This window comes from Anticarsia gemmatalis, chromosome 7 (assembly GCF_050436995.1).
Source record: "Anticarsia gemmatalis isolate Benzon Research Colony breed Stoneville strain chromosome 7, ilAntGemm2 primary, whole genome shotgun sequence".
Taxonomy (NCBI): domain Eukaryota; kingdom Metazoa; phylum Arthropoda; class Insecta; order Lepidoptera; family Erebidae; genus Anticarsia; species Anticarsia gemmatalis.
In genome coordinates, this window is record NC_134751.1 from 1,959,197 (window position 1) to 1,971,952 (window position 12,756).

Consider the following 12,756-nt stretch of genomic DNA (forward strand, 5'->3'; position numbering starts at 1 on the left):
ATTTATCGTAGGGTTAGTAGTTAATAGTCACCCTAGCGTCAAAATAGTTAATATCTAAAAAAAATTCAATAGACTGCAATTGTGACCGTTTGTCCGTTTGTTTAACGTGCTCTCTGAAGCACAGAGACGCTCAGCTCAATTATAACAAAACGGGCGCCCATCAATGACCCGTCCGCGCCAAAGCCTACTTAACCCACTTATAATTTTCTAACCAATGAATGCCAACGGCTATAAGCGCCTTATTTTCTGACGTAGTTTTATTTTTGCACCTTTTAACACTTTTTGCGCTTCAATATTGAAGACAGAACTGACCTACATTAACTTAAAAAGTGCTCTTAAAAGCATAGTAAAGCGGCTTGTTGTCTGTCTACAAAGTGCACTGGCTTCCACCAGTTTTTGTGAAACACGCTTCAAGGTGTAGTGCTGTGAAATTTACGATGACAGGTGAATTACATTGTGTGAAGAATTTGAAGTTGAATATACGTTTCTGCGTTTCAGTTTTTGAAACTTAAGTGTTTGTGTCTTGAAATATGATTCACATAGGAGTAACGTGCTGATTAAATTCAAAATACTCGTGAAGCAAGGAAAGTGACTATTTAAAGTGTCTACAAAATATATATTTTTAATACGAATAGCAACAAATATACACAAAAATCGCGCGATCACTGGCTCAATTATCAAATAATATAATATATAAGTTTGTAAAAATTGCATGTAGGTGGAATAAAACAGGAATTTTAACTAACCTCTCAGTGCTGGATTTACATTTAAAATGTAGTCATAAAACATTACAAACACTAAAATTCTCTCGTTATTACAAAAACGGATATCATTTAAGCGTCCACTTATTTTCGTTTAACACTCCAAACACATTTCCCTAATGGTTCGAAAACGTTTTGCCTCATTTTCGACAGTGTAAACATTTCTTAAACACTTGCATTTCAGTAAATCTCTGCTCAAGTTCGAGGAGGGAAAATGGCCATAATAATATAGACACTTTAGGTTAATGTAAACCATTTGGAGAAACGGTACGGAGAAGATTTTAGTTCCTGTTTTTCTTTGCGGCAATCTGAAAGGGAATGGGGTCTTTGAACGAATATTTGTAGGTTATTTTGAAAATCTGAATCCAGATTGTAACTAAAGAATTATTTGGCAAGGGAATTAAAATGTGAGTTTTCAGCAACATTATTCAACTTTTGCATGTTCTATTTAAGCTATTTAATTTACCAGTTAAAAAAATATACAAAATTGTATGGTTACAAATATACATTGAGTCAGCTTCACCCTAATCACATCCGATTTGCTTAACCATTAAAATTATTTTTACTTTCCCAACATTCGTTCGATTTCGAATCATTTCATTTATCAATTTGATGACATTATCTTTCTATTCCATCTGACTTATAAGTAGGATGTAGTAAATAAAATAGCCTGATATTATATTAACATGATAAAAATATTTTATTTCGCATGTACAAAGCTTAAAAAGCTAACTAACAATACATTTATAACTAGATTCGAATAAATTAACGTATTAAGTATATTTCGCGTCAGTTGCTTTTCAATTTTCTCTTAGCTATGGTTTCTTCGTCGTCGAGACACTGGCCGTACCTCACGTCCATGCATTTGCTTCCCTGGAAACAAGAAAAAATAAATTTAGAAATATGAATAAAACGACATTCTATTAACGGTCACTCTAAATTTTGTAGATTTTGTGAGACATAGTGACAAAGTAGTAGAAAATGAAGTAATATTAATTTCAATACAAATTCTTTAGAACTCTCTCAAGAATTATTGTGACTATTTTGACAGATAGTGGATGTAAAAACCATGGAAGACGTATTTTATTCTGATAAAAAAATATTTGTCTATTGAAAATCGGTTTTAAACCGAAAGAAATTTCAATGCAGAAGACATAAAATTTCAAAAGTCCATGTAATTGCTAGAAATTATCTTAAAATCCTTTACATTAATTAAAAACAGATTTTATTATAATTAGAAATCTTAAAACGAAACCCTCCTAAGCAGTAAGCCAGTAATATTAAACACCTCTCTAATTTAATAAGTCAAAGATTACGGTGTAGCGAGCAAAATTAAACGTTATTTCAAAAAGAGTTTCGAAATTTATAAATGTAAAACCACGAAGAAAAACACGTATATATTTACACACTTTCAATATCTTTTGGATCAATAGAGAAGAAAATTTCCCACATCTTGTTAGCTTCAAAATAATGTTACTCTGTTTGTTACAGGAGTTAAATTGTTACCACAACTTTAATGTTCTCATTCATAAAAGTGAGTTTAAAAATACTACAAAGTTATTTTTTAGCTAGTTTTACAATATCTTCACAAGGCATATGTATCAGGACTGTATGACACATGTTTGCTCGTAACTGTAGATTAACCTGCCGGAAACCAAATCAATTCTAAGATTTAACAAATTAACTCACTAATTGTGGTAATTGAAGAGGGTTAGGAAAACTTTGTCCCAGTTCTACTCCCATAAGGCTACTCAATTCTTGCTCTAATATACTTCAGTTGAAGAAAATATTTAATTAGAAATGTAGGGGAAAATCAATAGAAAAACTCACTTGTAATTCCGAATTAAACTTTGAATGAGAATTTTTAGAGAGCCAACTTTCTTAGAACTTTATCTTTACTAGATCTATTATGGTGATATTATTTGATTTTTTCACTTGCTCTCAAAACAAAGACTTTTTTTTTGCAAAAAAGAAAGCCTATATTCACTAACGAGGCTCATAAAACTATGTAATAACTTATTATTATGACTGTAATTAATTCAGCCTTTCACAGCGTAAAGCGTACACTCTTTAATTCGCTCTCTTTCTATTACTTCCGTATTTACGTAATACCAAGCCTCATACTAAAAAATATTCTGTGAAATATCCAATTTGTACCTAAAACCTAATTTAAATCATTATATCAGATTCAGTTTAAGAGGAACTGTAAATGTTTGCTAATTTAATTTAAATGAAAATATAATATTCTGTCAATTATCCAATTCGTACATACATAATAATTTATACCCTTAGGTATATTAGTTTGAATGTAAGAAAGAGGAAATCTAAATATTTGCTACAAAATAATAAAGAGGCCTGTGAATTTTTACTGCTGATTGAGAATATTTCGTTCCCCAAATAACCTTTAACCGAAAAAATATTTAACGATAACGGAGAATTGAGTTCACACTTCAGTCACACCATACTTTCCCCACTAAGATCACGAAGTTAAAGAAAGTAAAATGATCCATGACATAACGGTACCCGTCATAAGCAGCCGTCCGAACTTTCACTCGGAACTTACGTAAGTATCAACGTAACTCGCTCATTAAACTCAGGCTTAAAATAACGTAAAATAACGTTTTTTATTGAAATAGTAAACTAAGATTTAGATACTTTAGGCATGATCGTTTTAGTATAGTTGAATTTAACATAGTAAGATGTAAGCGTAAGTGAAGAGACAGTATAAAAAAAACTTATTTTGCTGCCAGATATTATGACCAAAAATTAGAAAGAAAATAGAAACATATTTTTAGTTTCATATTGTTATTTTGCCAAATAAACAATTTCTTGGTACCTACATATAAAAATGTTAAGTCCACCATCACGCATCATTATCCCAGAAGAGTTTATCATACTATTTCCGTTACATTAAATGTTAAACTTCGGTTTCCTAACTTTGGATCCCTCTATAATCCCAATGCAATGTTATAAATGTTTTTCGATTCCCAGAAAGGATAGTCTATTTAAAGCGGTGTTGAATTAAGCTTCTATTCTATTTGGATGGCGAGTATTTCCGTAATTCTGCAGAATATTTAAGCTTGTTTTTGGAAGTTTCATGTGAATAATCCAGTGCTTCGTTTGAATTCAACACATTAGATAAAACAAGTATTTTGTGGTAAAATTTATAATGAACTACTTTGGAGAACATATCACGTTTATTTGACAATTACTCGTTTTTTAATGCTTGCTTATATAATCATTCATCACTTCTTGCTTCGCTTTAATGGACTTTAATCATTTTTTGATAGTAAAATTCTTGCATGAACCTCCGGATAATAATAATAAAATCCCAAATAATTTGCTAAATATTTGAAATATGTTTGCTCACCTTAGCAATGTACGCCTTCATGTAGAAGTTTCCGAACAGAATGATGAAGGAGATCATGTAGATGATGAGAACGTAGTGCATCCATAGTGGGAACTCACAGCCAGTCCTGATGCCGTTGATACCGAGAACCAAGGCGCAGGTGAACTGGATCTGAAAGGTTATAAGCATACAGTTAGCATGATAGCTAAAATAATACACGTAAATGATAACGTTAAGTTTTCTTTAAAACGTTTTAATTGGTAGGTATCAAGCATATATGGCTACTACCAGCACAAAGTCCGATATGGATAAACTTGGTAGATTACAAAGATTTTGATAATTAACCTTTGCTTCACTTAAAGTAATTATTTTAAGGGCTTATAAAGGAGCAAATTTGTTCGAACCCAGTTTCTTTTTTCCTAACATTTCTAATAAACTATTATAGATGTTTGAGTCGAACAGCCAATTTCTCTAAATACACAATCTATGTCCATAAAGTTAACGTCAATTATGAATTTATATCTTGATACTTTGATACAGCTTCGAGAGACACTTGAACTTATATAACATTCAATTAATTCTTAATGAAGGTTAAGATTGTCATCAAAATATTGAATTATGAAAATGAGGAGAAACTAAACAATTATCTTTTACATTTTAATGCTAAATATTTGTCCCTTAAATACGCTATAAGTGAAACTGAAGTCAATTTTCTTAAGACTACAATACTGAGTCATACGGCCATGCCTAAAATAATAAGCCACTTGGGCCCAAGTGACTCTGAGGAGGTCCCATACAGTTGCTTCATAATTGGACCTCATAACGTGTGTAATTTATGCCGGTATTTGGGCATAATAGGACCGTAGGAGGATAATAAGGTTACAATGTTCAATTTAGCTGGATGGGTGACGAATATGATGGCAATTTTGAGAGCGTATATTTAGCAAATTAATTTCGAAATTGTTATACGGGTAAATAACGATAATTTTAGAGACGCCTTTGATAATAACGAAAATTGAGTATTACAGTAGCAACAAAGTCCACTTGATTACATTGTAACTACAACGAACTAATAACAGAAAGTTAATAAAATATAAATAATAAAAGTTGGCATTAAATCTAGCTGTATTTTACAGTAGATAACAAAAACCTATTAAATGTATTAATGTTTAAAACAAACAGCAATAAAAATATAATACTGCAAACAAGATAGCTTACAAGGCAAATGAAATCCATACAAAGTAGCATTAAATTAATATCACAAGCCTACGGGTACGAATACACAAACCTTTGCAACTGTTTGCGGAAGGGAAAGTTTTACAAACATTAATCACCGTATAAATATTTATCTTCCTCTCCAACCTAAACTATTTCATAACAAAGGAAATTCCACGCAATTACATGCGTGCTTGCGTGCCATAAGAAATATTATTATTGGTTACCATTTGGCTAAATTGTGTCTCGTAAATCATTTCAGTATGAGCTTGTGTGTTTTATTTTAAGCATGTCTTAATTGCTTTTTAAGAACAATTGCTTTCAAAAATAGTTTGGTGTCCCTCAAGGCAGTACACTAGGCCCAAGTGAAATTGGAATCGTGCTTTTCACTTGATTTTTATTTACAGTTTTAATATGTTTATTTCACCAAATTCCACAACTCTATGAAAAAGTGCTAGTAGGTGGTTCAGGCAAAATTATTATAAATATTTAATGTAATACAGGTCTATCCATTGATTGCTAGACTACAAAGATGTGCAAGATATTTTTTAGAATTTATGTTTATAGAATATATTCCTAGAGACTTACCAGTTGCATAATAGTGAGGTATCTCTTCCACCAGAGGTACTTGCTGACAGCGGGTCCGAAGACGGAGAGACCGTAGTAAGTGTACATGAGAACGTGAATACCGCTGTTGACCATCGCAGGGAGGAAAGCTGGAAAGAAATAACAATGTTAGAGAATAGTTATACTAAAACTTGTAAAGTATGTATTTTGCCAGCTTGGTGGATTTTTGAATAGATAATACATACAAATAAACATAAAATGATATATTCCTAGTTATCCCCTCTATCTATTTCCTTCCTACTTGTATTCCCAATTGTAGTACAGTGCTATAGCGGACAAACTGGGAAAATACCTATAAAATCACGCCTGTTTTCCACAGAGGTAGGCAAAACCCAGAGAACGCCACTTGGTAAGATCCTTACAAACTATCCTTGCTACATTGACATCTACGTATACATGTTGTCATAACGTTACGAGTCAATAGAATATGAACGTGTAAATAAGTTCAATTTTGTCAATTTTACGTAGCCGTTTAATATTTCAATATAAAACCTTCTATTCGTAGAACACTTAAGAAATACGTAAAATGTAAATATACCTACATATTTGCGCCCAAAATATTGCCTTCAAGTTTTACGGATGAACCGTCACTAGCAAGAGTTGTAGCAATTCATTCAAGATATTTTGAAGTAGATTTAGGTCTTAAAACTAACCCTAAAAGAGAACTGAATGTTTTGTAAAGATATCAAAGAACGTAGAAGCTAAACCGGTTTTGAGATTTCAGAACTAATTCGAAGATTTACAAGCCGAATGAGTTTTCTTCATAACTTGGTTTTGTTTTGCCTTTTTAAGTATATTTCAGGATGTACTGAAAATAGAGTAACACGTGTAAGGAGTAAACCAATTTGAATAAAAATTTTGTGAAGACTATTTGTAGTGTTAATAAAATAAAAATATTTGTAAAAAAAGTATTAGCTATTAATCTTAATGTTAGCTGTTTAGATCCTTAGTAAGAGTGATTTAGAAAAGAATGTTTCTATAAAAATGAATTAAATTGGTTGCTTACACATTATGAGACAGGGCAGTGTGACCTAAAATTTTTTTTTGATAAATATGATAACACCAAGACGCTACATTTTGCTACATTTCAAAACAATTATTTAAAAAAATAACATCAATAATCATTTTCATCTAAAAATCCTCTAAACTAATTCCTTCCCTTAAAACCACTTCAAATACAATATCTCTAAGTGATTTGACAAACGGTTTTATTACAACCAAAACGAAATAAATACAGCGAGTGTTAGGACGCTATCTCTAATTTATTGAAGCAATATTTTATCAGACAACGATATATTCTGTTGGATTATTGTGTTAATGTGGATTATGTATTTATGTTTGGAAACCAATAACGGTGATTATAAGTAATTTGTTTTACGCGTCTATATTTTATACATTTTTGTGAACTGTAAGTACCGTAATTACCTACTGGTTACTTGTTTAATGTTTGATGTTAATTTTAACGTTTATCCCAATACTCATTCTTATCTTTAGATATTACTACTAAACTACGAGTCTTTAAGCATCGAACACTACATCTCTCGTAGAAATAATAATAGAAAATTGGGATACTCGGGCAATAAAAACCACCACTAGGCAATCCTTTCATTGCGTATAAGACCCATTTTTTGTATTATAAAATCTAGGATATAGTATTATCAAATACGTTACATGAATATTACGTTCTCTATATTCTAGAAAGATCCAGTTCCCTAAAATCGAACTACAGCAAAAGTACTTGAAATAAACAGATTACTAAACCATTCAATATGTATACGATATTCCTGGTAGTAGAAACGGGTCTTAGACCCGTATCTTTATTCAATCGTCAAAATCCGATTTTGGGATTACGAGTTTTCTTAATATTTATTCGGACAGAACGGTGGTAAAGCGGGAAAGATGCCAAATCGGATATAATATTGTCAAGAATTGTTTATTGTTACTTGAGGTTTTCCTTTTAGATGTTTTGGGTTAGCAACTAGGATATTTTTAGGGACTGAAGTTGACTGAAGATTTTCGAAATTTTGGTTATATTCTTCGATTTATCATCAAGTGTGATAGTTGCTTTCTTTTTTTTATATTAAGTTATCCATGGCAAACTATATAATATGTATGTATATGTAGACTAAGATGCCTAAAACTTAGACTCTTTAATTTTTATCGTCACGATGTTTTTTCTGTTTTAATTCAAGTGAGAACTTTATAAATGGTTTTTGGTTCGCTATGTTATATTTTAGTTTCTCTTGAAAGCTATTTGTACTATCAAAATATCGTTCTGACTTCAAAGTCACGTAAAAAAAATCTTTTATTTACTTAAAATGGTTTGAGTACTCAAAATAAATTATCTTTCATCTTATTAAAAATACTTGATATATATAAATTCAGTGCTCCTTCCAGAATCCTACGAGTCTGAAATCCTGAAAGCCTAAATAAATTAGCTCTAAATCGATCTGTTTAAGTCTAGACAGTTTTACAGGCAAAATAATTTCCGTAGACACCTTCTTAAATGCCTTATTACGTGTCTTCAATTTCAGACATAAAGCCTTAATTCAAAATCTTATTTAGATTATAAGATGTCTGGCTTTTGAATGTTTTATAATTAATTTGTAGTATCATGAAATTAAATTAAAGATTTAGTCGAATCTTACGTAACTATATCTTGTAAAAATGATCGGATAAAAAATAAAAAAAACTATCAAACGACGGAAAGCAACACTGCGTAAAGTAATGTCCCTCAGAAGCGCAAATAACATTAATTAGAAGGATATTTAATAATTTCTGACTTCCTACATTTTCGTAGACGTTAGATCATTAGTTTATATTTAAGTTTTGCATGGATTATATTCCCGTTGAGTAAGCACTAAGCCTCTGCTGGGTATAATATAAATACATACTACCATGATATTTACTTAGGATGCCTTAGATAAGCCTTTTTTTTTTTTTTTTTTTTTTTTTTCGTCAGGGAAACCAATCGGGGTCGCTGTAAAAAGTCGACCCACCGGCTAGGTCCCCGCCGCACTGGGACTGCGCAAACGGGGTATGTGGTCCGCCGTAGAGCCCACTAAAAACCTGACGAGTGTCCAACCGCTTCCGCAAAGACGTGCGCCGGGATAACCGCAATAAGCTAGTACCGCAAGACGCACGCCATGCGCGGCTCGCCCCCTGTAGGGGGCCCTACCTTGGGTGATGCCGCCTGGGTGGATAGTGACGGCATCAAACACCATAGACGATGGACGTGACACCACCCGCCCATCACCTATCTTGGGAACCTCACCTCTCCTGTGGGCGACGGAAGTCCCAATTCCATCACCCGGAGGTTCCACTTAAGGAGGAAGGCGGCGCAGATGCGCCACCCGCCTGCGCCCGACGCGGCGTCGGCGGTTTGGGTCAGCGAGGGGATCGAGCTCCCTGACCCGCTCCGCTTCCTCCTTGCGCTTGATCACCTCCTCACAGAAGGTGACCATGGCGCTCCATGCCTCGCCACTGTCGACCATGGCCTGGCACACGGTCGAGAGTGACAAATCGGCTCCGATGGCGTCAACAAGCGTCGCGCGCGGCTCCGACCACGCCGAGCACACGGCGAGTGTGTGTTCCGCCGTGTCCTCGGCACAGCCGCAGTGATGGCAAGCCATCGTCGACTCCCTGCCGATCCGGCACAGGTATCTCCCGAAGCAACCGTGCCCGGAGAGGACCTGCGTCAGCCGGAAGGTCATCGACCCGTGTCGCCTGTTGACCCATCGATCCAGGACCGGTCGGATAGCGCCGATGGTCAAAACACCGGCGCTTGGCTCTACCAACCGCTCGGACCACTGCCGGACGATCTCGTCGCGGCACTCACGCCGTGCGAGTGCCCCCGTTGGCAGTAATCCGGTCCCCGTGTTCCTCTCTGCTCTCGCCTGACGGTAACGTTCCGCCAAGGCACGAGCCTCAAGGTCCCATGGGGGAGTCCCGGCGAGGACACATGCCGCTCCAAAGCTGACGGTCACGTATCCCCGTATGGCCCTGTTCGCCATCACTCGTTGCGGTCTCTGAAGGACCGCAGTGTTCCGGCGATTCAGGGCATCCACCCAGATGGGCGCCCCGTAAAGAGCCATCGAGCGCACAACGCCGGTGTAAAGCCGGCGGCATGCACCCGAGGGCCCCCTCAGGTTCGGAAGCAATCTTCCCAGTGCCCCAGCAGCTCCAACAAGTTTGGGTGCAAGGCGAAGGAAGTGCTCCCGAAAGTTCCACCTGCTGTCGAGGACGATGCCTAGGTACCGCATCGACCTACCAACACTGATGGAAACTCCGCCCACCACTAGCTGCGCTCCGACCGGCGGCGCCTGCCGAGGCCCATGAAAACAAATGGCCTCGGATTTGTCTAGGGCAACCACGAGTCCCAGGCGCCGAATACGGCTGACGACTTCGGCGACGCCGGTCGTGGCCAAGAGAGCCGCCTCTGGGTATGTATCGCCGCGGGCCGTGACGAGGGTATCGTCGGCGTAACAAGTCACGTCGACCCCCGCCACGAGTGGTTCCCGCAGCACCCAATCGTAGCCGATGTTCCACAGCGTCGGACCAAGTACCGACCCCTGTGGAACACCGCACTTGACGATCCTCTGGCACCACCCGTCCCGCGTGGGATACGCTACGGACCTGTCAGAGAGATAAGATGTTAACACTCTCCGCAGGTACTCCGGCACGCGGTGGTGGCTGAGCGCAGCGAGGATGCAGCTCCAGGGAAGCGAGTTAAAGGCGTTGGCGATGTCAAGAGACACCGCCACGACCACCCCTCGCCCTTTCACTGCGTCCCCAATCAGGGATCTCACCCGCGAGATCGCGTCAATGGTGGACCGGCCCCGGCGAAACCCGAACTGCGAGTCACAGAGGTCCGGTCCCGGTCCCATTAAGTGCTCGGTGAGACGAGCTGCCAAAAGGCGCTCAAAGAGCTTGCCCGCCTCATCGAGCAAGACGATGGGATGAAATGCCGACGCAGAATCTGGCGGGCGTCCCTCCTTCTTGATCAGGGTCAATTTTCCCGTCTTTCACCTACGGGGAAAATGACCCTGTGCCAGGCACGAGGAGAACAGCCATGTCACCCTGGATTCGAGCGCGTTGGGCAGAGCCAATGCCCATGCCCGTCCGGGAATTCCGTCGGGCCCCGGAGCGGTGTTACGGCCCTTCAGCCTGTCCACCGCCCGGTGCAACTCGTCCAAGGTGACTTCGGGCGCGACTGCTTCCTCAAACTCCTCAATGCTGCTACTGCTCCCCGAAGCCTTAGATAAGCCTACTACAACATTGTTATGCTTAGGGCTCACTTCTTTGAGACCTAAAGGTTGAATATAAATATGTATTATGATACCTAGGACCTAACCTAGAATATATTATTTTGCCGCTATAAAAATATAGGGGCTTCGGTTAGTAGAAATTGTAAAATTGCTTAGCTGCCAAAATGCTTTTGTAATTTTCTGCTTTATATTGCTTTACATTGCTAATGCCATAATTAGCCATATATATTTAACAACAAAAGAATAACTATTTATATCCTTAACTATCTGCCTTTTGTTATTTTATAATAACAACTTCAACTTTAATTTAAAATCACAAATACAACACGTTCAGTACAACAACAAATAGAAAAGCCCATAGAAACAGTACCAGACAATTTTAATATCAAAATTGCTGTCAGTAAACATCTAGATATCACAGAATTCTTTCCCAAACAGAATCCATACCCGATAAAACAAATATTTGACAAGTAAATTGCCACTTTTATCACAATACACTTTTGTTCCAGAACGTGTTCCCAAAATCGCGAAAGATATAAGCCTCGTAAAAGAAATCTCAACAAAATTTCATTTCGTTTCTAGTCGCAAGCTGACTCTCAGATTTATAAACGTATCGTAAAATTTCGGGAACAAATTAGAATATTATCAGCGTGACAATTGTAAGAAAGTATAAAAAAACTTTGATTAAGTTGAAAAGCACGCATCTGTGTCTAACGTAATGCGTAATAAATCGTCTTAATGGCGGCAAAACTTAACGGCCATTTGGAATTTGGGCTAATTTTTGAAGAGGAAGAAAGCGACTTTTTGTAATTAATGGCATATTTTCATGGCTGAAAAACTTCGCTTCCGGAAAGAAGTGTGAGAAAATATTAGGCTCTCAATTCTATTATGGCGTGTAAAAAATAATTGTAAATCTTAGTCACCAATGAATTGAGCCAAACTTCAAACTACCAAAATTAAATTGCAGCAAAATATTAATATCTTGTTTTCAGAAAAGAGGTCTCAACTGAGCTACTTAAATTTTTTAAAGCAGACCTTGATAAAAAATAATCGGTAAAATACATAATTTTGCTGAATAATTTCTAAATTATAGAATAATAAAGTACTCACTGGATCCGCTAGGCACCCACTTGATCCCGATCCACCAGAAGCTAAACATGGTGGAGTGATGGTACACGTGGAGGAAGGTCAGCTGCTCGTCCTTCTTCCTCAAGATAAAGAAGAATGTGTCGCAGAATTCTAGAAGCTTCGAGAAGTAATACCACCAGACTGCATCCGCTATCTGAAAGAAGAAACATCTTGTTAGGAAAATAATAATTGTGGATTTGTAGATTGTAGATAAGTTTTCTGTAAAACATAATTGCTTGTATACAATTATGACGATTTCTTAAATGTCGAGTATAATATATGTATGTATGGAGCATGCGACATCCTTTGTATGTTAATAAAATTAAGTGAAGGTAATTAGATGATATGAAAAACCTGCCTTTATGGTAGCGATCTTTTAATTGGTATCAGACAGATAATAAAAGGAAGT

At 36.9% G+C, this 12,756-nt stretch overlaps 1 protein-coding gene across 1 annotated transcript in view; it reads right to left on the minus strand.

The window, feature by feature from the left end:
- Window positions 1–1,437: 1,437 nt before the first annotated feature.
- The window catches only part of LOC142974267 (very long chain fatty acid elongase 4-like), a 46,415-nt gene continuing 35,096 nt past the window's right edge, over window positions 1,438–12,756 (minus strand). The window contains exons 4-7 of the mRNA XM_076116470.1: window positions 12,330–12,501; window positions 5,914–6,041; window positions 4,132–4,281; window positions 1,438–1,634 (exon numbers count right to left, since the gene is read on the minus strand). Of these exons, the coding sequence (XP_075972585.1) occupies window positions 1,551–1,634; window positions 4,132–4,281; window positions 5,914–6,041; window positions 12,330–12,501 (534 nt within the window). The 3' untranslated portion in view covers window positions 1,438–1,550. The remainder of the gene's footprint in view (window positions 1,635–4,131; window positions 4,282–5,913; window positions 6,042–12,329; window positions 12,502–12,756) is intronic.